Genomic DNA, 27,291 nt, shown 5'->3' with positions numbered 1-27,291 from the left:
TGACTTCAGATGCCTCTCAGATGCTTTCCTGGCCTTGCAGGGGTTTTTCTCCGTGGTGCTTCAATGCCCCATGGAGCACGACCTCTCTGATGACCTCAAGACAAAACTCTGCAAAAGAACCCCAGCAGGGTATCAGGCTAGAGGAGTGTGTGCGTGTGTGTGTGTGGGGGTGAGTGTGTAGAGGGTGATTGGGTGCATTCTGGATAAATCAGAGTGCCAAGAGGGACTCCCCCAAACTTCCAAGGTCCTTTCAGGGTTGGACAGCTAGGAGAAGGTGGCTTCCTCAAGAAAAGAGGTACTGCTGGAGCCTGTCCGCCCTGGCTCCTTTCAGATCTGTGGGTAGAAGACAGCCAGTGGCTGAGCCGGGAGTTCAATAGGAGCCCAGGAGCATGCAGGCCTACAAGTCTGTCTCCAACCTGTCTGCTGATGAGAGCAGCTTGATGAGAGTACAGCTGCTCCCTGGGGATCTCAGAGTCTGATGGAAGTGACATAGCTTATAACTGGGGGCACAAGGACCATGCCTGTTTCTCATAGGGGACCCAGCACCAGGGCAGTGCCAGATACACAACGGGAGCACAATACATATTTGTGGATGGACAATGCCCATTTTTCTTTTTCTTATGCCTCAGTTTCCCCAGCGATGGTGTCCTGGACTGAAGAGCCTGACTGGAGTGCATGTTACTGCCGACAAAGCTTCAGAACACCGGCCAGGGCAAGACCACCGACATCAGACTGAGATACAACGGCACTGATCCTGGATTTGCAGGGCCAGGATAAACAAGGGACTGTAGAGACCATTTTGTCCCATTCATTAATTTTTAGGCAGAACACAGATCTAGAGAGAATAGATGACTTGCCCCAAGCTACCCCGCGAAGGAGGGGGAGGGCCACGGATAAATAGTGTGCTTCTAGAATCTTAACTCTTCGGGGTCAACCTCTCCTTCTACGCCAAGGAAACAGGATCTTCCCGCAACCCCCGAGACAACCACCGAACAGTCACCCAACTTAGCATAGGGCCCAGACGTTCCGTCGATCGAATGTAGGACGCTCGATTTCTAGGTCTTTAGTACAACGCAGCATAAATCGATTGGTCGTCCCTGCCGGTCGCTGCTGAGCGCTGATTGGCTCCGGCTTGGGAAGCGGCCGAAAAGGCCGGCGTGTGGGGCGGGCCTGGGGAAGGCACTCCCGCGGCGCTAAGGTGCTGACTGGCGTTTGGCGTTGCAGCTGCGTGGGCGCTGGTGCGTGCAAGTCGCGCTCGAAGAAACCCAAAGGCGTCGTGGGGCTGCCGTGTGCCCCAGAGAGCACTGGAGGCCGGGTAGGGGCTAAGGCTTCCCGCAGTCTTCTGCGTGTTGTCGAGTACGCAGTTGAAATCGTTCTCCAACCTGGCCAGTCCTCCGAGGCCCTTCTCAGGCGCCCAGACTCTGTCAGCAGAGTCCATTGCTAAAACTCCTCGTTAGTATTTACCACTCCTCCAGTCTCTGTTTTGAAGCAGTGGTTTTCAACCACTGCACGTTTTCAAAAGAAATCATCTCAAGCAGCCGGGAGGTCTTGGTGCCGGACTCCACCCTGCAGCCCTTCCCTTTCGCCACCGCCCTCTGCTTAGGGAAACCTTAGGGTGGAGCGATGAGTCGCCCTCGACTGAGTAACTCTTCGGGGTCAACCTCTCCTTCCACGCCAAGGAAAGGATTCCAGGGCGATGTTTCCGGAAATGGAGATCTGACCAAGCCACTGCCCTGGTGAAAATTCAGTGGGTCCCTAGCACCTAGTGCAGCGGCTCCTAGCCTGAGTATTGCCCTCTTTAGGTGGGGAGGGGTTGGGTTTTTTGTAGCATCTGTTGATCTGATCTCCAACATCCTCCACGTCAATTCCCAATCCACCCACATCCCTTATCCTATACATAAGCTTTCCAGCCACGGTGCTGGCTTGGGTGGGGGTGCGTGCAGTGCTGACACCAAAATGGAGGTCCCGTGTTTCTGAGAGTGTCTCGTTCAGAGCAATGCAAACCTGAAACTCCTCCTGCCAAGAAACGATTTCAGCTCTTCCCGGAAAAATTAAAGCCTTTGAGAAACAAAGCTGAGGTGAGTAACTTAATTAAAAAAATAGAGGCGTTTCAAGTAGACTAAGTGGGAAGAAAAAGAAGGAGTCTTGGGTGGGGCAGGGATTCAGGGCACCAGCTTCCTTATCGCTGAGACTAGGGGGCGGAGGAGGGGGGCATGTGTTGTCACGGGAGGCATGGATAGAGCAACCTCCTTCAGGGAAAGAAAAATGGAGGTAGGAAGCAGAGTGAGGAAAGGCCACAGTGGAGTCTGGGGGCTGCGGGGTGGACTTCTGGCAGGAGCCTTCTCCAGCCATGGCTTTGGGGCTGATATGGTTAGGTGCTTTGTGTCCCCACCCAAGTCTCATCTTAAATTGTAACCCCCATAATCCCCACATGTCAAGGGAGAGACCTGGTGGAGGTAATTGAATCGTAGGGGTGGTTTCCACCATGCCGTTCTCATGATAGTGAGTGAGTTCTCAGGAAATCAGATGGTTTTATAAGGGGCTCTTCCCCCTTCACTCGACACTTCTTTCTGCTGCCTTGTGAAGGAGGGCCTTGCTTCCCCTTCTGCCATGATTGTAAGTTTTCTGAGACCTCCCCAGCCATGCAGAATTGTGAGTTAATTAAACCTCTTTCCTTTCTAACTTACCCAGTCTTGGGCAGTTTTTTTATTTTGTTTTGTTTTGAGGTGGAGTCTCACTCTGTCATCTAGGCTGGAGTGCAATGGCGTGATCTCGGCTCACTGCCAACCCCCACCTCCCAGGTTCAAGCGATTCTCCTGACACAGCCTCCTGAGTAGCTGGGATTACAGGCACACACCACCATGCCCAGCTAATTTTTGTATTTTTAGTAGAGACGGAGTTTCACCCTGTTGGCCAGGCTGGTCTCGAACTCCTGACCTCAAGTGATCTGCCCACCTTGGCCACCCAAAGTGCTGGGATTACACATGTGAGCCACCGTGCCCGGCCTTTTTGTTTTGTTTTTGAGACGGAGTCTCACTCTGTCACCCAGGCTGGAGTGCAGTGGTGTGATCTGGCTTACTGCAACCCGCACCTCCTGGGTTGAAGTGATTATCCTGCCTCAGGCGCCCACCACCACGCCCGGCCACGGGCAGCTGTTTATAGCAGTATGAAAACAGACTAATATAGGGTCCCTCTCGGTTGTCCTGTCTGGACTGTCAGTTCACCTGAGCTAGACTCAGGCAGGGGGCTTCTTTTGGCTTTGCTCACCTTGCTGCTGCGGGTCCACTTCAATAAGATGACAACAAAGCAAAGCTCACCTGAGGACATGCAAGAGCCCTCGTTTATGGAGCTTGCAGACTTCACAAGACTGCTAAGAATTGTTGAACCATTGCTGGTTACGGCTTCTTGAGATGGATTACTTGCTTGCTGAAGCACCTGCTTGCTTGACTCTTGCTGCCTAAATTCCTCTTTTTCCCAGGAGACCAGCTAGGGTGGGGAGAGCCTTGCTGGAGCCCTAAGCAAGGAAGGCTGATTTCCAGGGGTGTAGGCTGGCTGACACGGGTGTCACTTTGTTATAGATTAAGATATACCACATAAGCAATATGGCAAAGTTGTTTTGTTTTTGTTTTTGTTTTGAGACGGAGTTTCGCTCTTGTTGCCCAGGCGAGAGTACAATGGCGCAATCTGGGCTCACTGCAACCTCTGCCTCCCAGGTTCAAGCAGTTCTCCTGCCTCAGCCTCCCAAGTAGCTGGGATTACTGGCATGCGCCACCATGCCCGGCTAATTTTGTATTTTTAGTAGAGACAGGGTTTCTCCATGTTGGTCAGGCTGAACTCGAACTCCCAACCTCAGGTGATCTGCCTGCCTCGGCCTCTCAAAGTGCTGGGATTACAGGCATGAGTCACGGCGCCTGGCCTATGTGGCAAAGTTTTAACACCATTTTTACTAAGATAAGTATCATAAAGGACTTTGTAAAGAATATATTACGACCGATTAGGCCAGTGGCTTTTCGTTTGTTTGTTTTGTTTGTTCGTTTAGCGGGATTTGATTGAACCTCATCATGCTATAGCTCTTCTATTCAGGGATGATGATGTGGACATAGTTCAGTGGAGGCTGCCTGCAATGAAACCGGGCAGAGGCAAGAATAGAGAGATCAGCTTTAGCCCAGCTCCCAGGAGCACTAGAGCTAAGAAGGATATCTCCTAGAGGGAAAGCCAGAGACCAGGCAAGGGAACGTACATGAACACCCAGCCTGTGCTCTGGTGTGAGGTTGCAACAGGAGTAGAATTGGTTCAATCAGCATATTTTCTTTCATGTACTAGATTGAAAGTATTAGTCCATTTTATAGATGAAGAAATGGAGGCTCAGAGAGATCACGTGACTTAGCCAAGTCCACCAAGTGAGTAGACAGAGATGACCTGACCTCTGGAGTTCTGCCTCTAACATACCCTAGTTCTTTCTTGATTGTCCATAATATACAAACACAGTGGCCTGAGAATATTTACTCCCCTGGTCACTATTTCTTCAGCTGGAAAGGGAAACAAATTAATACCATTTGAAAAAACAAAAACCCCAACAACTAAAAAAGCGTTACTAAATGCAATACCGTTTGAGAGAACAAACTCTCAATAAAAGTAATACTTAATTCTCTGGAAGTGAAATTAATTAAAAATTCAGAGGAGATACCAGAACACTAGCTGGTAGGAGCCCCCGACTGTGTGGAGAGGGCTGGGGAGGCAGGTATTAGGATCCCTAGCACAAGAAGATTCATGGGAGTGGCTCAGAACCGTTCAAGGGGTGAGGAAGAAGGCAGAGACGAAAGTGGGTGTGTGTGTTTCTGGGTTGAAAACAAACTAGCATTGTGTTCACTGCTTTATGTTCAGTCATAGAATCCCATTCGTTTTGAATTTCAGCTACTCTGGAGGCTGAAGTAGGAGAATTGCTTGAACCCAGGAGGCAGAGGTTGCAGTGAGCTGAGATTGCTCCACGGCATTCCAGCCTGGGTGACAGAGTGAGACCTTGTCTTAAAAAAAAAAAAAGGCAAACAAACATATAAAAAGGTGCTCAACATAATTAATCATCAGATAAATGCACATCAAAACTATAATGAGATGTCATCTCACCCCAGTTAAAATGTTTTGTGTCCAAAAGACAGACAATAACCCATGTTGGCGAGATTGTGGAGAGAAGAGAACCCTCATACACCATTGATGGAATGTAAATTAATACAATCACTGTGGAGAACAGTTTGGAAGTTCCTCAAAAGACTAAAAATAGAGTTACCACATGATCAAGCAATCTCACTGCTAGGTATGTACCCAAAAGAAAGGAAATCAGTATATCTAAGAGATATCTGCACTCCTGTGTTTATTGCAGCACTATTTACAATAGCCCAGATTTAGAAGCAACCTAAGTGTCCATCAGCAAACAAATGGGTAGAGAAAATGTGGTACATATACACAATGGAGTACTATTTAGGCATAAAAAAGAATGAGATCCTGTCATTTGAAACAACATAGATGGAAATGGAGGTCGTTATGTTAAGTGAAATAAGCCAGAAAGACAAACATCGCATGTTCTCACTTATCTGTGAGAGCCAAAAATTAAAACAATTCAACTCATGGGCATAAAGAGTAGAAAGATGATTATCAAAGGCTGGGAAAGGTAGTGGGATGGGGGTGGGGAGAGGGGATGGTTAGTGGGTACAAAAAAATTAGAACAAATAAGACCTAGTATTTGCTAGCACAACAGAGTGACTGTAGTAAAAAATAATTTAACTTCATTTAAAATTAACTCAAAGAATATAATTGGATCATTTGAAACACAAAGGATAAATGCATGAGGTGATAGATACCCTGTTGACCCTGATGTGATTATTATGCATTGTAAGCCTGTATCAAAACATCTCATATACCCCATCAATAAATACACCTACTATGTAGTCACAAACATTAAAAATTAAAATAAATAAATATGACATGGTGATGGTTGCACGCTTTGGTGAATATAATTTTTTCAATGTTTTTAGCTTTTAGGTTCAGGGGTACATGTGCATGTTTGTTATATAGATAAATTGTGTGTTATGGGGGTTTAGTGTACAGATTATTTCATCACTCCAGTAAAAAGCATAGTGTCTGATAGGTAGATTTTCTTTTCTTTCTTTCTTTTTTTTTTTTTCTGTGAGACGGAGTCTTGTTTTGTCACCCAGGCTGGAGTGCAGTGGCATGATCTCGGCTCACTGGAACCTCTGCCTCCTGGGTTCAAGTGATTCTCCTGACTCAGGCTCCCAAGTAGCTGGGATTACAGGTGCATGCCACAGCACCTGACTAATTTTTGTATTTTTAGTAGAGACAGGGTTTCATGTTGGCCAGGCTGGTCTCGAACTCCTGATCTGAAGTAATTCACCCGCCTCGGCCTCCCAGTGTTGGGATTACAGGTGCGAGCCACTGTGCCTGGCCAGTTTTTCTATCTTCACTCTCCTCCCTCCACCCTCAAGTAGGCCCTAGTGTCTGTTGTTCCCTTCTTTGTGTCCAAACATCATACTCAATGTTTAGCTCTCACTTATAAGTGAGAACATGTGGTATTTTGTTTTTTGTTCCTTCGTTAGTTCACTTATGATCATGGCCTCCAGCTCCACCTATGTTGCCAAAAAGGCAAGATCTAATTTTTTTAATGGCTGCATAATATTCCATGGTGTATATATACCACATTTTCTTTATCCAGTCTACCATTGATGAGCATTTAGGTTGATTCCATATATTTGCTATTGTGAATGGCGCTGTGATGAACATACATGCGCACATGTCTTTATGGTAGAAAAACATAATTCTGTGAATATAATTAAAGCCATTGAATTATACACTTTTTTTGAGACAAGGTCTTACAATCATGGCAGAAGGCAAAGGGGAAGCAGGCACCTTCTCCACAAGGTGGCAGGAGGGAGTGAGTGGAGAACCAGGAAGTGCCACGCTTTCAAACCATCAGCTCTCCTGAGAACTCCCTCACTATCCAGGGAGCAGCAGGGGGGAAACTGTCCCCAGATCCCATCCCCTCCCACCAGGTTCCTCCCTTGACACAGGAGGATTACAATTCCAGATGAGATTTGGATGGGGACACAGAGCCCAACCTGTGAGGGTCTCAGTCTATCTTATAGCTCCCCTGGGGCTGAGGCTGAGTAAGATCTGCTGGCCCTGCTGTACAGCACGCGGGGACTCTGCCTGTGTGCCCCCATCTGCTGCTTCTTGGGGGTGGTGGCTGCTTCCTCAAGAGGAGGGTGGACCTGCTCTCCTGCCCACCCCTCTCCAAGGCCTTGTGGAGTCCTGGCCATGTCCTCCCAGGATAAGGGCAGGAAACCAGGCTCCTTGCCCTTCTTGCTGCTTGGGTGACAATCTTGGGGTCATCCATAGGCCCCATCTCTGTTCTTGCGTCTAAACAGAGCATTTTAGCAAATCTTCCTGGCAGTCTGGGGCCTCATCCCTGTTATTTATTCTATCTTGGTAAAGCCAGGTTAAGACATCTGGGCAAGGAGATAGTAGAGTGGCCCCCAGGAAGGGTGGGTGGAGGTCAGGGCGCTGGCTTTTGGGCTTGCCTGGACCACGGTGGGAGGGGGCAAGGTTACCAGGAAGCAGGGCTGTCAGGGCTAAAATCAGGAGGCGGTAATAATGCTGGTGGGGGGACAGGGGTGTGTGGCTGGCTTTGGGTGGGGCATGAGAGCCAAAGTTTGTCAGCACGCAGGGGGTGGCTGACTCATGGACTAGGGGCTGTGGAACCCAGTGGCTGCCCTTAGTTCCTGGATCCTGGGAGACTTCTGGAGCCTGGGTCTGGGGCAGCCTAGGGGTGGAGGTGGTGGGAGACGGGTAGGGGTGGGAGAGGAGGCCTTGCATGGCAGGGTGCAGGGTAGGAAACCAGCCAGGGGCCAATTTGCATTGGTGGCTCCCATCCCCATCCCCACCCCCAAGCCCACCCCTACCCACCCCCGCCCCGCCCCGCTGCAGAGACTGGCCTGGGCTGCTGTCCTCTGCTTTGGCCTCAGCAGATCACACGATGGAAGCTGGCAGCCCCGAGCCAGCTGTCACCTGCAGTTTCTGCTTCCTGGAGTGTAGGGTGCCCACCCAGGAGAGCACAGGCACACCCCACACCCCTTATTTTGAGGATGCTGGGAGGTAGGGACCAAAGTCCTGCAGCCCTGTGTTTGCACTGTGAAAGGTAGCCTAGGAGTCCCGTGTCCGCCCATCCACGTGGGGCCCCAGGAGCCTGAGCAGTGGCAGGCAGATAGATGAGGGAGAGAGAAGGGGAGAAGGAGTGAGAGAGAGAGAGGAAGAGAGATAAGGAGAGAGACAGAGGAGGCTGAGAGGGAAAGGAGCAAGAGAGATAGGGAGAGAGACACAAAAGGCAAAGAGAGAGACAGGGAGAGATGAGCATGAGCAGGAGGTAGGATGACTCTCGATCCCAGTTCCCAGTGAAAACTGTAGGTTGGCCGGGCGCGGTGGCTCACGCTTGTAATCCCAGCACTTTGGGAGGCCGAGGCAGGCGGATCACGAGGTCAGGAGATCGAGACCACGGTGAAACCCCGTCTCTACTAAAAATACAAAAAATTAGCCGGGCGCGGTGACGGGCGCCTGTAGTCCCAGCTACTCGGAGAGGCTGAGGCAGGAGAATGGCGTGAACCCGGGAGGCGGAGCTTGCAGTGAGCCGAGATTGCGCCACTGCACTCCAAAAAAAAAAAAAAAAAAAAGAAAACTGTAGGTTGCCATCACCTAACTATCCATGCAATAAAGTCTTCTGCCTGCTGCTTATAGCCAGAGAACCCCTTCTCCGAGAGAATAAAATCTTTGACCATTGCGCTTTCTCACCGGAGTTTGCTTGTGTCTTCTCACGAACTGTGATGTCTCACCTATCGCCTTCCTGGGCTCAAGGATCCATGAAAAGCCGACGCCTCTTTTGGGGAGGCTCTGCAGTGCCTTCATCTCACTAGGCTCCCCAGGAAGCTTGCGAACTTGGCTTGAGCCCTAAGCAGCCGAGTATGTGCCGGGCCTCTGCTTCTCTCTTTCAGTAAGAGGGAGAACCAAGAAAGAGACAGAAGCATGGTATGCAGAGAAGGCACTTGTGCAAACACCAGGAGAATGAGGTGCCTAAGTTGTCTTCTTTTCTCCTAAAAACACACATTCCCTCCCAGGCCACCTAGGGCAAGAAGCACAGCGTGTGTGTGTGTGTGTGTGTGTGTGTGTGTGTGTGTGTGTGCAGGTATATGCATGTGTATGTATGTGCGCGTGTGTGTGCAGGTATGTACATGTGAATGTATGTGTGTGTGCAGATATGTACATGTGAATGTATGTATGTGCATGTGTGTGTGTGCGTGTGTGTGTGTGTATTGCAGGGGTTTACAGTGAACAGAATGTGGGAAGTCCTAGCTCCAAGCTGCAAGTCTTTCTCATAGAATGCTTAAGATTTAGCCGGGTCCGGTGGCTCACGCCTGTAATCCCAGCACTTTGGGAGGCCGAGGTGGGCGGATCACGAGGTCAGGAGATTGAGACCATCCCGGCTAACATGGTGAAACCCCGTTTCTACTAAAAATACAAAAAATTAGCCGGGCGCCGTGGTGGGCACCTGTAGTCCCAGCTACTCGGGAGGCTGAGGCAGAAGAATGGCGTGAACCCGGGAGGCAGAGCTTGCAATGAGCCAAGATCCTGCCACCGCACTCCAGCCTGGGCGACAGAGCGAGACTCCGTCTCAGGAAAAAAAAAAAAGAAAGAAAGAAATTGGCTTGGAGATTTTTCGCTGGCCACTCCTTCTTGAGCCCTGACTGAAAAGTGAGTTCTCAATTTGTGCTTCCAGAAAGTTTGTCCTCCTGGAGTTTGTTCCTGGACCAGGGCTGAAGGTACTCTGTTCAGTACTAGAGTTTCAGATTCGGGCTGGAGTTGGAGAGGGTATGCTGTGGATGGCAGTAGCAGAAACCGCTAGTTCTAAGACACCCTTCTACTCTTCTAAAATCCTTCCCCAGGCACAAAACCACCCGGAATAAAGGCTACATTCCCTAGCATTCCTTGCAGTTGGCTGTGGCTATGTGATTACAATCTGGCCAGTGGAATATAGGGCAGCTTCCCCTACTTAAGTGACAGCTGGCTGCACTCTTGGTTCCTTTTTCTCCCCTTTTCCCAGTGTGAATCCTCTCATGAATCATGAGGCACCTCGCCCCACTAGAAGAGGAATTTTGGAGTTTAACTGAATCATGTAAAATATAATCTGCCTAAGGGTGACTGGGTTGAGATGAGACACCCCAAGATTTTCTGAAACCTTGAAGTCAAGAAGCTGGAGAATAAAATGGCCATTTAAAAATCTGTGATCAGTTTTCAGTCATCCAGGAAGTGAAGGCTTGACTTTCACAGTTGGGCAGATTGGGAAAACCATCTCTAGGGCCTTTGAGTTATGCAAATATAAAGCAAATCCTCACCCCTGGCCCTTAGGGAAAACCTTGAAGTCACCTGAATGTATGTTTTATCCTGAGAATAAAACATTTCTGTTCAGCGATGAAAATTGGGGGTATGCTTTAGCAGAGGTAGTTTCCTGAAGACTTTGGGCTTGGGGAGAAATGTTAATTTTTTTGTTTGGATTTAGATTCCATTGTGCTGGTATATTATTTCTTATTCCTAGTCTGTGTACATATGTGCATTGTATATGTGCATGTATGTGTGTGTATTCGTGTAAAGAAATGTATTCAAGCATTTGTTCAGAGATCAGGAGCTGAAACCTAGTTGTTGGATATTTTAATCTGGGTTCCCTGATAGCAGAGCCTCAGACGAGGTTGATAGGTGAGGGATTTATCCAGGAATGAACAGGGAAGGAAGGAGAATTAATACCAATATGTGCTATTGAGTTGGCCATTGCAAGGGGCGACTGATTGTTCAGTCCTCAGGAGTTTCTGAGAAGCTTTATTTTATTTTATTTTATTTTATTTTATTTTATTTTATTTTTTTTTGAGACGGAGTCTTGCTCTGTCGCCCAGGCTGGAGTGCAGTGGCGCAATCTCGGCTCACTGCAACCTCCGCCTCCCGGGTTCACGCCATTCTCTGAGAAGCTTTATGAAGCTCTCAAAACCCTTCTTCTGAGGAACAGAGGGGAGAAGCATTTATCTGTCAGCTTTTGAACTCTATTGTCAAAAGTTGCTCACAAGGCATTAATTCACTGGTGTTCCTGTGTTGAGCATGCATCTGTGCTTGGTTCCTGGAGGAGTCCTATGCTGCATAGTCAAAGAAGCCCTGAGGCAAACGTGGGGAAACTAGGTGCATATCTGAGGCAAGGCTCTCACCAGTTATACCTGTGCTAAGCTAGTAGATGCCTGTGATAAACTAGTTGCTGTAGCAATGGCTAGAATAAGAATGTAAGACCAGGAGTGTGTGAAGTAGTACTAAAGAGCTGTCTTACACATTGGGCTAGAAGGACGTGAGGCCTGGTCATTTCCACAATGCAGGTTCGAAGAGACTGTGGGAAGGATCTGGGTTTGGTGTGGTTCACCTTAAGTTGCAATATGGATGACCTACGTATTGTGTTATTCAGGGTGGAATGGCCCAGGAATTGTAAAATACAGTATACTGATGGCAGTCTGTTCAGTTCCGGTAGAATATACTCTTTTGGATTAGTGTGGTTCCTTTAAGGAAATGGACATCCCTACTCTGCAATGATCACCAACTGAAGGAAACATATCTCAAGCTCTGAGGGAGGCCTTTGAAGGCACCCTGCATTGGCTTGAGTTTAGACAGTAGCACTCCTGCTCCCACCTCCCACCCTGAAACTGTGGAAACACAGCATGGCAAAAGCTCTCTTCCAAGAAAATCTTCTGTCTCCTCCTCAATTCTCTGCATTTTCATAGTCCTGCAGTGACTGAGGGGCTTTAAGGGGTGCTAAGCACGTTCACAGCCATTTCCTTTGTTAGATTCTGCATCGGATGATCTGGAACCTCAGTGGAATTTCACTCCTTTCATGTTTGGAAACCTCTCAAGACTTCACTTCTATCCCTTCATGAGAGTCTGGGTCATCCTAACTCACGTAGGCTTGCATACCCCCACTTCACTCTAATTCACATCTTTGATTTCCTTCAGAAAATTTACCATAACCTGCAGTTATCTTGTTTATTTGCTGACTTTATCATCCGTTGTCTCCTCTAGAATGTTAACTTTATGAAGGCACAGATCCCGTTTGTCTCATTCGCTGTTGTATCCCAGGGCTAGCACAGTCCCTGGGATGTGGTAGATGCCCCACAATATTTGTTAACAGAATGAATGAATTCACTAATTTTTTATTCAGGGTCCCCTATTTGCCATTGGTTGATGTGAAAATCAAATGGGATTTGTGTGAAAATGCTTTGTAAACTATAAAGTTTTATAAGTCTTAGCATCAAATGAGGTAGATATTATTTCCCCCTTTTACAGTTGGGAAAATGGTGCCAAAGAGTATAAATGGTTGGTCCAGGCTGCACAGGCAGCAAATTGGTTGGCTGTGATTATGAAGAACATAGACAAGAAATTATAAACCCATTGTTTTTTACCTGCCACATTTTGTAATGGGGAAAACCAGAAGAGAGGAGCTTGATTTCGGTATCCAGATTACACATTGAACCAGGAGAGGCTAGGAAGGAGGATTGGCCTTGAGTTCTGTTTCAGGGTCATCAGCCTATCTATGTGATTACATAGGGGTCCCCCCTTATCAGTAGTTTCACTTTCAGCCTTTTCAATTACCCGTGGTCAATCACAGTATGAAAATATGAAATGTGCTGGGCGCAGTTTCTCATGCCTGTAATCCCAGCACTTTGGAAGTCCGAGACGGGCTGATCGCTGGAGGTCAGGAGCTCGACACCAGCTGACCAACATGGTGAAACTCCATCTCTACTAAAAATACAAAAATTAGCTGGACGTGGTGGCACACGCCTGTAATCTCAGCTACTTGGGAGGCTGAGGCAGGAGAATCACTTGAACCTGGGAGGCAGAGATTGCACTGAGCCGAGATCGCGCCATTGCACTCCAGCCCGGGTGACCAAAGCAAAACTCCGTCCAAAAAAAAAGAAAAAAAAAAAACGAAATGGAAAATTCTAGAAATAATTCATACATTTCAACTTGCTGCTGTTCTGAGTAGCGTGATGAAATCTTGCGCCATCCCACTTCATTCTGCCTGGAATATGAATCATCCCTTAGTCAAGCACATCCACGCTTTATATGCTACCCACCCGTTAGTCACTTAATAACCATCTCAGTTATGAGATCCACTGTCCCAGTGCTTGTGTTCAAGTAACCTTTATTTTGCTTAATAATGGTCTCAAAGCATAAGAGTAGTGATGCTGGCATATTGTTATATTTGTTCTATTTTATTATTAGTTATTGTTAATCTCTTACTGTGCCTAATTTATAAATTATACTTTATCATAAGTATGTATTTATAGGACAGAACACATATATATAGAGTTTGATACTATCCACGGCAGTATATATAGAGTTTGATACTATCCACGGTTTTGTGCATTCACTGGGGGTCTTGGAACATATCCCCCGTGGATTAGGAGTACTACTGTGTTAATAATCATTGTAGTTAACACTTACTGAATGCTTTCTATGTGTCAGCACTTTATGTGACCCTCTTTAATCTTTGTTGTTTCATGAGGTACTATTATATATATGAGAAACTGAATCACAGAAAGATGAAGACTCTCACTGAAGGCCACATGGCTGTGTGGTGGGCCTGGGTTTGAAATTCAGAGTCAGGGCTCCTGACCACCATGCTGTAATGCATAGGCCTTATATGGCGTTCGACATGAGATTATAGTTTAGGCCCTGACACTTACCTGCTATATGACTCTGCCCCAAACCTCAGTGTCCTCAAATGGTGATGATAAGAAGCGCAGTCAAAAGGTTGTTAAGGTTACTTAGATAATGCCTGGGGAGAATTTAACATGGTCCTTGTTGATAGTCAGTACACAACAAATGTCATCTGTCCTCCTCCCCATCCTCCTCACCTTTAACCAAATAACTCAAATAGTATGAGTGCTTTTAACAATGACGATTTATTAAAAGAAACAACCCCTCTTCCCTGCCTCCCATATCCCCCGTAGTCTCCATCCACAGGCTCGCTGTTTTCATCCATCTTCCTAGTCAAGGAACTCCAGACAGTCATATCTTGGAAGATAGGAACTCCAGGAAGGGATGATGATCTTAGAGAAAGATGATCCTTAAGATAACTCTTCATCTGAGAAAAAGACAAAAAAATTTTGCCCGAGATCTGCTGTTTTGGGGACCTGGATCCACAGAATACAATCAAGAGGCAACAGTTCCGAATTTAGGAAATCAATCACACCTGCAAAGAGCCAGCCAGGCCCTAAGCAGTCCAAGGATTGCAGGTGGATTGGCCAAACAATACATTCTGAACACAAAGGGTTTTTATTTAAAGTGTATGCCGATTCTGTTGTGTTTAGTGCAACTTAGTTTATAATCAAAACTGGTAGCTTTTTATTATGCATTTTTCAACGAATGGCTACTGAAAACAAATAAGTTATCCTGTGAGGCCCCTGAGATATTTTCACAGAAAAGGGGTTCTCATAAGTCAACATGGCAATGTACATCACAGGGTTAAAATGAACATACTCTTTTTTTTTTTCTTTTGAGATGGGAGTCTCCCTTTGTCGCCCAGGCTGGAGTGCAGTGGTGCGATCTCGGCTCACTGCAAGCTCCACCTCCAGAGTTCACGCCATTCTCCTGGCTCGGCCTCCTGAGTAGCTGGGACTACAGGCGCCCCCACCATATCCGGCTAATTTTTTTTTGTATTTTCAGTAGAGGCAGGGCTTCACTGTGTTAGCCAGTATGGTCTCAATCTCCTGACCTTGTGATCCACCCGCCTCAGCCTCCCAAAGTGCTGGGATTACAGGCGTGAGCCACTGCGCCCGACCAAGGAACATACTCTAGTCATCAATTTTACATCTTAGAATTTGTCCCAAGGAAGTTAATAAGTGCGTGTATGCCAATTTAGTATTTGTTACAATCATATTCATAATGTCACAATAAGAAATATCTTAAACATATATTACTAAAGTTTGCTAAGTATCTGAGCATAGTTGATGAACTTCTATAGGTTATCAAAGATGATGGGATAGAAGCATTAGTATTGACATTAAAAGTTGTTTGGTAGCTACTTTTTTTTTTTTTGAGACGGAGTCTCGCTCTTTCACCCAGGCTGGAGTGCAGTGGCGCGATCTCGGCTCACTGCAGGCTCCGCCCCCCGGGGTTCACGCCATTCTCCTGCCTCAGCCTCCCGCGTAGCTGGGACTACAGGCGCCTGCCACCTCGCCCGGCTAATTTTTTGTATTTTTAGTAGAGACGGGGTTTCACCGTGTTAGCCAGGATGGTCTCGATCTCATGACCTCGTGATCCGCCCGCCTCGGCCTCCCAAAGTGCTGGGATTACAGGCGTGAGCCACCGCGCCCGGCCTGGTAGCTACTTTTAAGTGAAATAAAAAATAAAAATAGGCACAAGATTATCTCATTTTTATATAAATATTACATATTTGTGTATGTTTAAAATATGCACCAAAGTGTTAAGCAGACATTGTTTTGGGGTGGGGGATTATGTGTGATTTTTATCATTTTGCTTAAGTAAATAGTCTGATTTTTCTCCAGGGCATACTGGGTTAGGGAATTATTTTAAAGGTGTGGAAACCACCAGCTTGTGATGGATGCATCTTTTTCTTGGAAAGGGTGGGGGAAGAGGGAGACAGGTAGGTTTCTGTCCTACTCATTTCTAGAAAGTCCCACTGAGGCCAAGTGCACAACCTACCTAGACTGAACAACGTTTGGGAAAGCAGGAAGGGCCTGGTGTTTTTACCTGTCCTTAGCTTGCAACACACTCATGGCCACACCCATTGCTGACACAGTGGTCTCCGGGTTTGCAGTCCCAGTCACCTGTGCAGAGCTCGACGCAGGTACCTATGGAAGAATGGATGTGCTGAAAACCACTGTACTTTTGGGACAGATGCTACGGAGAACAGCCCTTGATTAAGAAGTCAGTTCTACATTTTTCTTTTCATTCAATATGCAATATGATTTATTACTTGCAGAATAATATCATTAACATCTTATATATTCTAGTTAAAAGCAGTGCATTCGCATAATCTCAAAACAGTAAGGCCGACTTTAGAGATGGGGATAATTATGTTTGTGGAGGGGAAGTGCAGAGAAACCCACTTAAATGTCTTCACTTTCCCCACTCTGCAGGGAATAGAGTGGAGAAGACGAGACTCACATTTACCACATGCCATCAGGATATCCTTGCAGTCACCCCATGCAGTGAGTCTTACTAGGCTCACTTTACAGGTGTGGCAGTTGGGACTCACAGAGGTAACTTGCTAGCCAGTGGGTACAGAAGTGACATTCAACTGAGATTTGCCTGGCCGTTCGGTCTGAGCACCTTCTGCTGTCCAACATGGTGAAGCTCATCCTGACATAGGTGCATATCTCCAAATTTCAAGGAGTCATTCTGGACCTGAATGGAGGCTCCCAAGTTCCCAGAACATCAAGCTCTTTGAGGACCAATAAAGTAGGTTCAAAGAGTTGGTTAAGATCGCACAGGCTTCTAGGAAAACATACGCAGAACTCTGGATGAATATGTACTGTACTTTGATTGGCTACTCAGCTATTAGCAGGAATTTCTTTACCTGATTATGTCTCTGGGTCTTTCTGGGACTTATCTGTAAAAAGGGGCCCCCAGATTCAGCAGGGGTAATGAGTTTTATTCTCCATTGTCAACTTCAGTCAATAGAGGTGGCTGTCTGATGCTGTGTTGAGAAGGGTTGGACATTGTCCAGATTCAAAGAGAAAGAGTGCTGGGACTGGTTAGCAGTATCTGAGGGGTGTAAGAAGGGGACCTGGTGGGATATCTTCAATGTAGTTGTAGACCTCAGAGAAAATCAATACCATCCCCCCATGCTTCCCGTAGCTTTTGTTGATTTATGGTGAGCAGACTGAAGATTCCTCTTCCCCACTCACAGCAGTTTGACTTATTAAGTCAATAATAAATACTTATTAAGTATATGTTGATTTCTTACTATGTATAAAACAGGAAATTATTCAGCAAATACAAAGATGTAAGACAAACAAGCTTAGAGTCTAACAATATGGATAAGACATATTCAAAGTACTAAAAACAAAGCAATATGTAACAAGTGTCCTAAGAGAGGTATATCTGAAGAAGTAAAGAGTCTCAGCTGGGCATGGTTGCTAATGCCTGTAATCCCAGCATTTTGGGAGGCTGAAGTGGGAGGATCACTTGAGCACAGAAGTTTGAGACCAGCCTGGGTGATACAGTGAGACCCAGTCTCTACAATTTTTTTTTTTTTAATTAGCCAGGCTTAGTGTCACATGCCTGTGGTCCCAGCTACTTGGGGGACTGAGATAGGAGGATCACTTGAGCCCAGGAGATTGAGGCTGCAGTAAGCCATGATCGTGCCACTGCACTCTGGTCTGGGCAACAAAGCAAGATCCTGCCCAAAAAAAAAGGCTCAGGGAATATGACATTACGTCCAATTAGATGAATCAGACAAGGTGAGTTCTGACGTGCGGGAATCTTTTTAAGGCAGAACTGAGGGGCATGGGTGGGGTGTTGTGAGAAGAAAAAAGAATTACTAGCAACAGTTCACAAGGGGAAATGCAACAGGGCTGGGATTAGGGCGAAGCAAGTGAGGTGCCTTGCACAATGCTGGCGGTCAGCACCCATTTAATGTTTGCACCCTGGGTACCTCATCCATTTCACTCCTCACCCCGAAACACAAGGAACACAGGAGGAGTGGCAAATGGAGGGCTGCGTAAGTGTTAGGGAACAGCTGGAAATGAAGCAGGAAAAGTAAGCAGGGGATAAAGTTACGGGGAGTTGGGGGGGCAGATCTCGAGGGCCTCAGGAGTTTGGATTTCATTTGATAGATCAAGAGAGGGATGTGATTGCTGTTTAATTAGGAAGATTATTCTGGTGTGAGAGCCTAGAATGGAACAGAATTCAACAAGCAAGCAAACTGCAGCAGAAAGACAGGGGCAGGGAGAGCTATTAGGAGGCTCCTGGGATGGCCCAGCCATGAGGTCATCAGGGCTGGAAATACTGCGTGACAATGGGAGATGGCAGGGGAAGGAAAGAACATATGCAAGAGACACTCTCAGAGAATGGACAGTATTTGGCAAGCAGTTTAATGGCAGGGGAAGGAGAGCAAAGAAGAGAGGAAAGTAATAACTGAATCCAATAATGTTTAGAGAGAAGAATAAAATACCATGAAGGATAATACAGGAGAAAAGAACGTTTGAGAACTGAGGAGGTGGTAAGCAGTGTCAGACACTACAGAGGTTAAAGACTTGGTGACTGAGCAGTCATGAGATTTGTCCACAGGATCTGGGAGAGAAGTCTCAGGAGAGTGATGGGGCAGGGGTGGAGGCTGTAGGCTGTGTTCAAGGGGTCAAGGAATGACTTATGGGGAAGTAAGGACAGAAAATTAAGATTACTCCTTTGAGAATGTTGGTAAAAGGAAAAGAAGAGATTGAGATGATTAATATTTAACATAATTCAGAAAATATTTTCTCTAGGTGATCCAATTTATTTGTAGCAAGAGAGGAAGAAGCTTATGGAGAGGGAGATGGCAGGAGTCAGAGGGTGGCTGGTGAGGGGGTAAGAGGGGAGGTACAAAGAGTCTAAATGGAGCGGTGACCCAGGGAAAGGGGCGCGGGAAAGTGGAGGTAGAAGAAAAGAGATTCTGCTCTGGGGAGCTGAGTAGCAGCAGTTGGAGGGTCCCTGCTGTGGCCCTTTAAGACCTTTTCTTCTTTCCTTTCTTCCCCTCTCCTCCCCACACACACTGGTCCCTGATGTCCTACTTTCTGGCCCCTTCATTCAAGGAGAAATGAACAGGGCTACCTTCTGCCTGGACTCACCCAAAAGCTGCAACGGTCTCACTGCAGCCTGAAGCTCTTGTACCTCTAGGCTGAAGATGATGAGGATCACAAGGAGGAGGAAGGCTGCCAACTTCATGTTGCTGTTGGGAGGCTTTGGAAAAACACAGCAGGGCTGAGAGCAGCTGAAATTTATACCTTCCACCCACTGAGCTGGAATGCAAGGCCAGGGGTGGGACTAGGGACTGCAGACACCTAAGCCCTGCCCAGAAACTGACATTTCTGGAGAACAGCCACCCACCCTGTGTACCCTGGGTCCTTCCACATTACCTAAGCAAGGCTCTGAGCCAAGGGAACACCCTCCTTTAACAGACAAATAGGACTCCTACACCAGGCCAGGTGCAGTGGCTCACATCTGTAATTCCAGCAATTTGGGAGGCCGAGGCAGGAGGATCATTTGAGCCCAGGAGTTCAAGACCAGCCTGGGTAACAAGAGCAAGACCCTGTCTCTACAAAATTAAAAAAAAAAATTAAATAATGAAAAAGACTCCTAAATCAAAAAAGCTGTGAGTGACTGAGAAAAAGGGGCTGGCGTGGGGAGGGTGGAGGGATGAGTATTGACTTTTATTATGTATATTCATTCACTCATTCATTTTCAACATAAGTATTGAATGTCTGCTCTGGGCCAGGCATGGCCTAGGCATGAGAGAATCCCAAAGAGAAATTACAGTCTGGGAGCTAGGTGCCAGGTAGCAAGGATGCAGTCTGCTCTTTCCCTTCTTCCCCCGACCCACCACACCTGCCCACCCCCACCCCCAACTTCCAGGCCTAGCACCTCTGGAAATGAGGGCAGGGAAAAGCAGTACAGAACAGGCAGGGGTCCTCCCTTATCACCAGCTGGTGGTAGACAGGTGACCTCAGTCTCCCACTGCCTTGGTCTGATTCTGTTGCTGGGCACCTAGGCAGATGTGATGGTCTTTGCCTATAGGAGCTATGTAATTTTCTTGAGATAAAGCTCTGCTTCATCTCATCCAACTTCATTTCTGAGAACCCAAACTCAAGTTATGCATATTAAACTCTTCTAGGATATCTCTCATTCTGCAGCTCTGGGGTGGGAGTGGGGGCAGGACGATAGTAACCAACCAGCTGGGGAGTGAGGTTTCATTTCCCCCTCCTTGTAGCACTCCTAATCAGATGAATGATTTTCTTAAACACACATTCCCCTTGTTTTTTTTGGGGGGGGAGTGGGGGTGGTGTCAGGGGTAGGGAGAAATATGCCCTCTTCCCTATCCAATGGCAAGGATGCGGGGAGACATGTATAACTTTTGGCCATGTGTCCTGTGTCCCACAAGATACCTTATATAATGTGAGATAAGGAGGATACCTGGGCTGGTTGAGGGTAGTGAGACAAGTTTGCAACCTTGTGATAGGCCCCCTGGGCCACTTTCTAAAGTGAAGTCAACTTTAGACTTCACTTGTAGGTCTAAAGTACATGATGTTTCACTTCTGGTTCCTAACTCTGAGGTTACAGGGAGAGACCCACTCTGTTCTACTTCATGTATCACAGTTCCTGAAATGCTATTGGTTAGAGGTCCTTTGGGGAAACAACTGACCTTTTCTGCAAATCCTTCTTATCTAACAAGGCCCAGCCTAAATGTCACCTCCAAAACTTTCCTCAACTTCCACCCCTAGGAGAGTAACGTTCTCTTAGTACTTATTTTGTCATAGGACTTCTCAGACTATATTGTAATTAATTATTATGATCATTTTACATTTCTCTCCTGTATCTTGATGGCTAGCATGGGGTCTCACTGATCTTTCATCCTCAGTGCTCAATAATGGGCATTTATTATCCTCAATAATGTGTGTTTTGGGAGGATGAGGAGAATTCAGAGAGCCATTGTAATTAGGAAGACACCTCACATGGTTTCCAATACAGACAGGCATTATTATTGCCATGTTACAGTTGAGGAGACTAAGCCACAGAGAGTTTTAGTAGCCCCAAATAATAGTTAAATGGCAGAACCACAGTCAAACTCCAAAGACAGTGGTCTATACTAGTACACATTACTGTCAGGCTACATCCAAATTCTTAGAAAATAATTTGGACTCATCTCTGGGTACAGATAAATGAGCTTTTGAGGTCACAGAATTCTGCTTCATCTAGTGTGGCACCCATAATCCCAATTTCATTAGCACAGAATAACTGCTTTGAGCTAAGCAACTCACTCTAGAGGCTTCTGAGTACTCAATCAGATTAAAAGTAGGTGCCATCCACCCAAAACTGTTACTTTGGTTTTAAGTGAGTTAAGGAACAGCATGTGGCCCTTATTGCTGGCTGTTTACTAAGGCCGTTTCGAGGTTGTGACAACAAGCCTGATCTGAGTATAGCACAGTGGCCTGAGAGTGAGGACCCCGGAGTGTGACAGGTCTGGTGTGCATCTGCTTCACTACTTGCTAGCGGTTTGACCTTGGGAAAATTAACTTCCCTTTCTGAGCCTCACTTCTCTTTTCTGTAAAGTGGGGATTATAATTCCTACTTCAATGTTGGACAGACCAAATTACAATATGTGTACACATACATACCCCTGGCACAGAGCCCTCGACACTAGCAGCCACTATTGTGAATTTCTGAGAAAGGGGATGCATGTCTTTCTATTCCCTAGAGCAGGGCGTCTACAGACAGCTCATGCAAAAGTATATCATTTCATTAAGGAAATATTTCAAGATAAAGAAAACTCAGAACCTGTCCCTATTTTATTCTGCTGGATATTGTAAACTGAACCATGAAGAGACTCCAAGGCTGAAGCTAGTATTACTGTCACTTCCATAGCTCTATGTGGGCTCATGATTCCCATATGGAGGTCAGGAAGCTTAGTATGTGACCAATTCTGCCTAAATTGTCATTAGCAAGGGAGGGTCAATAAAGTCACAATCTTATATACTTTCCTCACAAGGTGACAGAGAGCATAGCAATTGTCTACAGGGGACTTTCACCACCCAAGGGGGTCCTGTTCCCAATGAGAGCCTTTACAACATGAGAGGGTCATTATCAGCAATGGCTTGTGAGTACTCAACTGTTCCAAATATCAGCTCCACTGCTCCCTATGCTCTGAAATTAAGAGCATGAGACCAAGATCTGGGTTTCTGGGAGGGGCCTGCAAGAGATAGCTGGACACCACGATAGGCATGCCTCCTTCCACCTACACCTCTTCATCTTGTACCAGATCTAGATAGTGTAGCAGGTAAGCCTAAGAATCTGAGCTCAGGAACCAGATCACCTGGACTCAGATCCTGCCTCCAACTTAGTAGCTGCATGACCGAGGACAAGTTATTTAACCCCAACATCATGTTGCTCAGGGAAGTTTCCTTTGATGACAACACAGATGGACAGAGATGGAGCTAGGATTTATGTCTTTCTTCCCAGCATGTGCATCCTGGGTCATGACACACGTATTTGGAAGCTTAAGCCCCAGTAGGAAGCTGACCTTTCTGGATTCTATAGACCTGTGTTTAGCATTAAGTATTTTCAAACAAGCTCTCTAAGCCAAGGGAAACAGCTTCTTCTGCCTAATAATTAAGACTTCTAAAGAATGGTGGCCACTTTGAATGACAGAGAGAAATGGGGCAGGGAGAAAGGAACTGGCATATACTGGGTCAGTTCCTTCTGTGTGCCAGATTTTACCCCCCACCCCACAAGCAGATCTCCTATCTCTACCCCCTTTAAAGATCAAAAACATTATCAGAGGTTGTCTTCATTTCACACACGAAGAGACAGTAGCTTGCCCAGGTTTACACAACTTAATTCCCCAAGTCTTTCCGATTTCAAATCCCAAGCTCTCTCCTTCACATGACACTGTTTATTACCTTTCCCTACACACCCCTGTTTACCTGATTTTAGATCCAAATATTAATATTACAGGGCTCAGGTCTTGGCCTAGGAACAAGGACTGGCATCCTCTTTTCTTCTTCCCCCAATCTTCACAGAACTATCTAGAATTCCTCATTCAGTCACACTATCTGAAATGTTAACAAGTAGAGCCTTCCTAGGGTAAAAAGCCTCCTGTCACGTTCAGATGTAGGGAAAATCCCATATTTGATTATAATAACATTTTACTTCCTCTTTCCAACTTGAAAAAAAACCTCAAGCCTTCTTGTATTACAGGTTCTCAGAAATGTTGATCCATCTTTTGTATCTAAGTTTTTATTTTTCCTTTTGCAAAAGCTGCTCTAAATACCAGCTTTGCTGCTCCGTAGGCTCAGAATGGTCAGAAGAACATTCACGTTATGAGTATGACTCTGTGGAATGCTTGACCACTAAGTTTGGTAAATAGCTGGTCAGTCTTTTTCACTTTAGCCACAGTTGGGGAGGAAAGCCTCTATATGAGTGGCAGAGGCTGGCTGGCTGTTTACCAGACTAATTTCTTCTTTCTGAGGACACAGTAGCTTAAATTTCCTAGCTTTCTTTGCCATTGGTTTGCTACGGCCATGCAATTGAGTTCTAGCTAATGGAATATGAACGGAAGTGAAGCACTCCACTTCCAGGGTGAGACCCCTAACTCCCCTTCTCCCTATGCGCAGCCTTCCACTCTCTTCTTCCTATTGCTGGCATGAAACACATAAGCAAGCTATCTTGGAAGCCATGTGTTGAAGCTGGTGAAGACTACAAGATGGAAGGAGCCTGGTCCCAGAATCACCACTTGGAGGAAAGCTGCTTGCTGTTCAAGTACACCAGTTTTGGATTTCACACAGGGAGGGAAAACCAGTAAGGGATAACAAGTTAAACCAGCAATATTTGGGTTTCTGACCCCCTAGCTGACCAACAGATCAGCTGACCCCCTTCTGATCCCCTAGCTGACTGACAGATTCATGAGAACTACTGGGGGAACCCGCCCCCAGTATTTCAGCATTGGTTCTATTTTCCATAAGTATCAGCTGGCTGAGAAATAAAGAGTACAAAGAGAGGAATTTTACAGCAGGGCTGCCGGGGGTGACATCACATATCAGTAGGACCGTGATGCCTGCCCGAGCCTCAAAACCAGCAAGTTTTTATTAAGGATTTCAAAAGGGGAGGGGGTGTATGAACAGGGAGTAGGTACAAAGATCATATGCTTTAAAGGGCAAAAAAGCAGAATAAAGATCACATGCTTCTGAGGAAACAGGACAAGGGCAAAAGCAGAACTCTTGATAAGGGTCTATGTTCAGTGGTGCTTGTATTGTCTTGATAAACATCTTAAACAACAGAAAACAGGGTCCAAGAGCAGAGAACTGGTCTGACCATAAATTTACCAGGGCTGGGTTTTTCCCCACCCTAATAAGCCTGAGGGTACTGCAGGAGACCAGGGCGCATTTCAGTCCTTATCTCAACCGCATAGGACAGACATTCCCAGAGCAGCCCTTTATAGATCTCCTCCCAGGAATGCATTCCTTTCCCAGAGTATTAATATTAATATTCCTTGCTAGGAAAAGAATTTAGCGATATCTTTCCTACTTGCACGTCCGTTTATAGGCTCTCTGTAAGAAGAAAAATATGGCTGTTTTTGCCTGACCCTGCAGGCAGTCAGACCTTATGGTTGTCTTCCCTTGTTCCCTAAAAATCACTGTTATGTTCTTTTTCAAGGTGTACTGATTTCATATTGTTCAAACACACGTCTTACCATCAATTGTAAAAGGCCTACTCTTTGGTCTTTTATGGAAAAATTTGCTGACTCTTGGTGAGTATATTAAGAAAAACTTGGAAAAACCTAAATCTTCAAGACTGGAGAATTAGAAAGTAAGACACATTGTATATAAGACAGAGAGTGTGTGTGTGCACTTATTTGTAAATATATTGTTTGGAAGTAATGTTGTCAACATATGTTGTAGGTCTTAAAAATTGTTCAATATATAGTGTTAATCAACAAACAGGCAAATTATAAAAGGTAGACAATGTGATTTCGCATTTTGTGCATAAACCAACAGAAGAGGGTGCTAAGAAGCCTGTGGACCAACATGCTAAGTGTGGCTCTTTTGATGGTGGTATTATGGATTTTTAAAAGTCTTCTTGGTTTTGTATAGATTCTGACTTTCCTGTAATGAGTGTGAATAAATATGTGTTTCTTTAGAAATGCAAAAATAACTTTATCTTCCCAGATTTCTCATAATTGAAAATGTTGGAACAAATGGTCCTGGGACAGATCTTTCCTTTGAGAAGGGCAGAGGAGGGGATTCAGCTGGGTTTCTGTTGCATTTCTAGTAACACACAGTTGTGAGAGGCCAGTGTTGGCCATTCCCCAGGACAGACTGGCGTAGAGGAGGTCAGGATTTAATTACTTGAGGGACTGGGGAACAGATGTGGCCACAGCCCTTCCCGACTCACTGTTTTCCCTTCCACAGTCCCCGTCTTCTCTTCACTGATGCACATAGATGCCTGACCAGAGGAGAGACTTCATTTTCGTCCAAGGATTATCTGTTATGCTGCAGTTCTGAAATTCCCATAATGTTTAAACTAGAACACAAGTGATTTCATTATCTCCAATGTGTATGGCTTGATAGAAATATATTCCATTATGTAGCACCTTAAATCCAGATAAAACGTAAGGAATTTCTATTCCATGTTTGTATGATCAGTGCTAATAATATAAAAAGTCTAAAAAGTAGCTATTTCCTATATTACAGTATGAAATAAATATGTTGAATGATTTTTTTTGGTGGGAGGGAAGGTGTAAGGCTGAGGAGGGTGCCTGTGGGGAACAGTGATAGGAGTCCTTTCTTAAGGGTTGGGTTTTATATTTGTCTTTTAAAATAGATGATATCATTAATAAATTATCTGCGGGCATCATGAAAAAAGTTTATAATGTACAACTTTATGAGCTTGACAGTTGGTGAAACACTTTTCTGTTTAAAATTTTATTTGACCCTCCCCAAAAGAAATGTTTATTTATGAGTATTAGGATAGTTCCAGTAGTAATGCCTCAAAAGAACCAGAAGGTATAGTGTTGTCTAAAATGTGGACTCAGGAGCCAGACTGCCTGGCTGTGCAAATAGCCTTGTCATTTCCTAGATATGTGGCAAGTTAATTAACTTCTCAGTGTTCTTATCTGTAGAATGGGGATGATCATCATATATATCTCAGGGTTATATTAAAAATTGAAAAAGTTAATTTTGTAAAGCACTTAGAATGATATCTGGCAAATAAAAGTGTTTACAAAAGAAAACCCTATAAAAATGTTTACTCATTAAATACAATAATGTGAAGCCATTAGTGATTTAAACATTTGTGGCTGACTTGATAATGTTTATGAAAATAAATACTGTATTTATAATCTTTGACCTGGTTTTACTCCTAGGAGTTTATTGTACAGTAAACATTTTCACAGGCAGACAAAAATATTACTATAAAATCATGTTTATTACATCTATCTGCGCAAAAGGAAAAAAATTAGGCAAATAAGATGACAATCAAAAGTGGTATTAGTTAAATGAATTATAGTAAATCCGCTGATTAGTAATCATATAATCCAAAAAGAAGGAGGCATATTTACGTGACATGGGAAGATCCACAACTAATGTTAAATGGTAAAAGATATAAAATGTTATGCCCAATAAAATACTTTCTGTGAGAGAATACATGTTAATTTATGCAAGTGGCGCCAATGTGGAGGGTTTATGCTAATTTCATTATACCTCACAGACAGACCTGGGCTCTCCCACTCATTATCTGTGTGGCCTAGGGTAAATCATTTAACTGCTGTAAGCCTCAGCCTCTTCATCTGTCAGGCAGTGATACCCTGACTACCCTGCAGGGTAACTCTGAGATTTAAACGTGATAATCTCAGAATATGCCTGGCAAACAGTAGGAGCTCAGAACTTGATGTTTTTTCCTACAGCAACTGAATGTCTTTTGGGGATAGCACTTCATGCATGAAGTTGGTAAATCCTTATATACATCAAATATTGTCAAAACATAAGTACGTGCTATTATTTTTTCAAACCTCTTTTTTTTTTTTTTTTCCTGAGACAGAGTCTCACTCTGTTGCCCAGGCTGGAGTGCAGTGGCGCCATCTCAGCTCAGCTCACTGCACCCTCCGACTCCCGGTTCAAGTGATTCCTGTGCCTCAGGCTCCCGAGTAGCTGGGATTACAGGAATGTGCCACCACGCCAGGCTAATTTTTTGTGTGTGTTTTTAATAGATATGGGGTTTTGCCACGTTGGCCAAGCTGGTCTCCAGCTCCTGGCCTCAGGTGATCCGCCTGTCTCAGCCTCCAAAAATGCTGGGTCAAAACTCTTATATCCAGTAAAACAGCCTCACTGGGTCAATGGATATCATGTGGCTGCCTAACATTTTTACTTTATAAAAGGTCCTTATGAGGCCATTCGAAAGTATGAGTCAAAACACTTTAAGATGAACAGGGCC

General features: G+C 45.4%; 1 protein-coding gene and 1 long non-coding RNA gene across 2 annotated transcripts in view; one reads left to right on the top strand and one right to left on the bottom strand.

Annotated features, from left to right (window-relative positions):
• Window positions 1–13,738: 13,738 nt before the first annotated feature.
• LOC116474419 (double C2-like domain-containing protein beta) overlaps window positions 13,739–27,291 on the bottom strand; it is a 28,096-nt gene continuing 14,543 nt past the window's right edge. Inside the window, exons 2-3 of the mRNA XM_032162865.2 lie at window positions 15,859–15,959; window positions 13,739–14,230 (exon numbers count right to left, since the gene is read on the bottom strand). Coding sequence (XP_032018756.1) covers window positions 14,227–14,230; window positions 15,859–15,959 — 105 coding nt within the window. The 3' untranslated portion in view covers window positions 13,739–14,226. The remainder of the gene's footprint in view (window positions 14,231–15,858; window positions 15,960–27,291) is intronic.
• LOC116474420 (uncharacterized) lies at window positions 15,180–26,614 on the top strand. Its single transcript, XR_009215368.1, has 3 exons — window positions 15,180–16,035; window positions 16,248–19,462; window positions 23,478–26,614. It is a non-coding gene; the product is annotated as an uncharacterized LOC116474420 (long non-coding RNA).

This window comes from Hylobates moloch, unplaced genomic scaffold (assembly GCF_009828535.3).
Source record: "Hylobates moloch isolate HMO894 unplaced genomic scaffold, HMol_V3 SCAFFOLD_10, whole genome shotgun sequence".
NCBI classification, from domain to species: Eukaryota; Metazoa; Chordata; class Mammalia; order Primates; family Hylobatidae; genus Hylobates; species Hylobates moloch.
The sequence above is the reverse complement of the archived record's forward strand: the minus strand, read 5'-3'. Positions and strand labels throughout refer to the sequence as shown.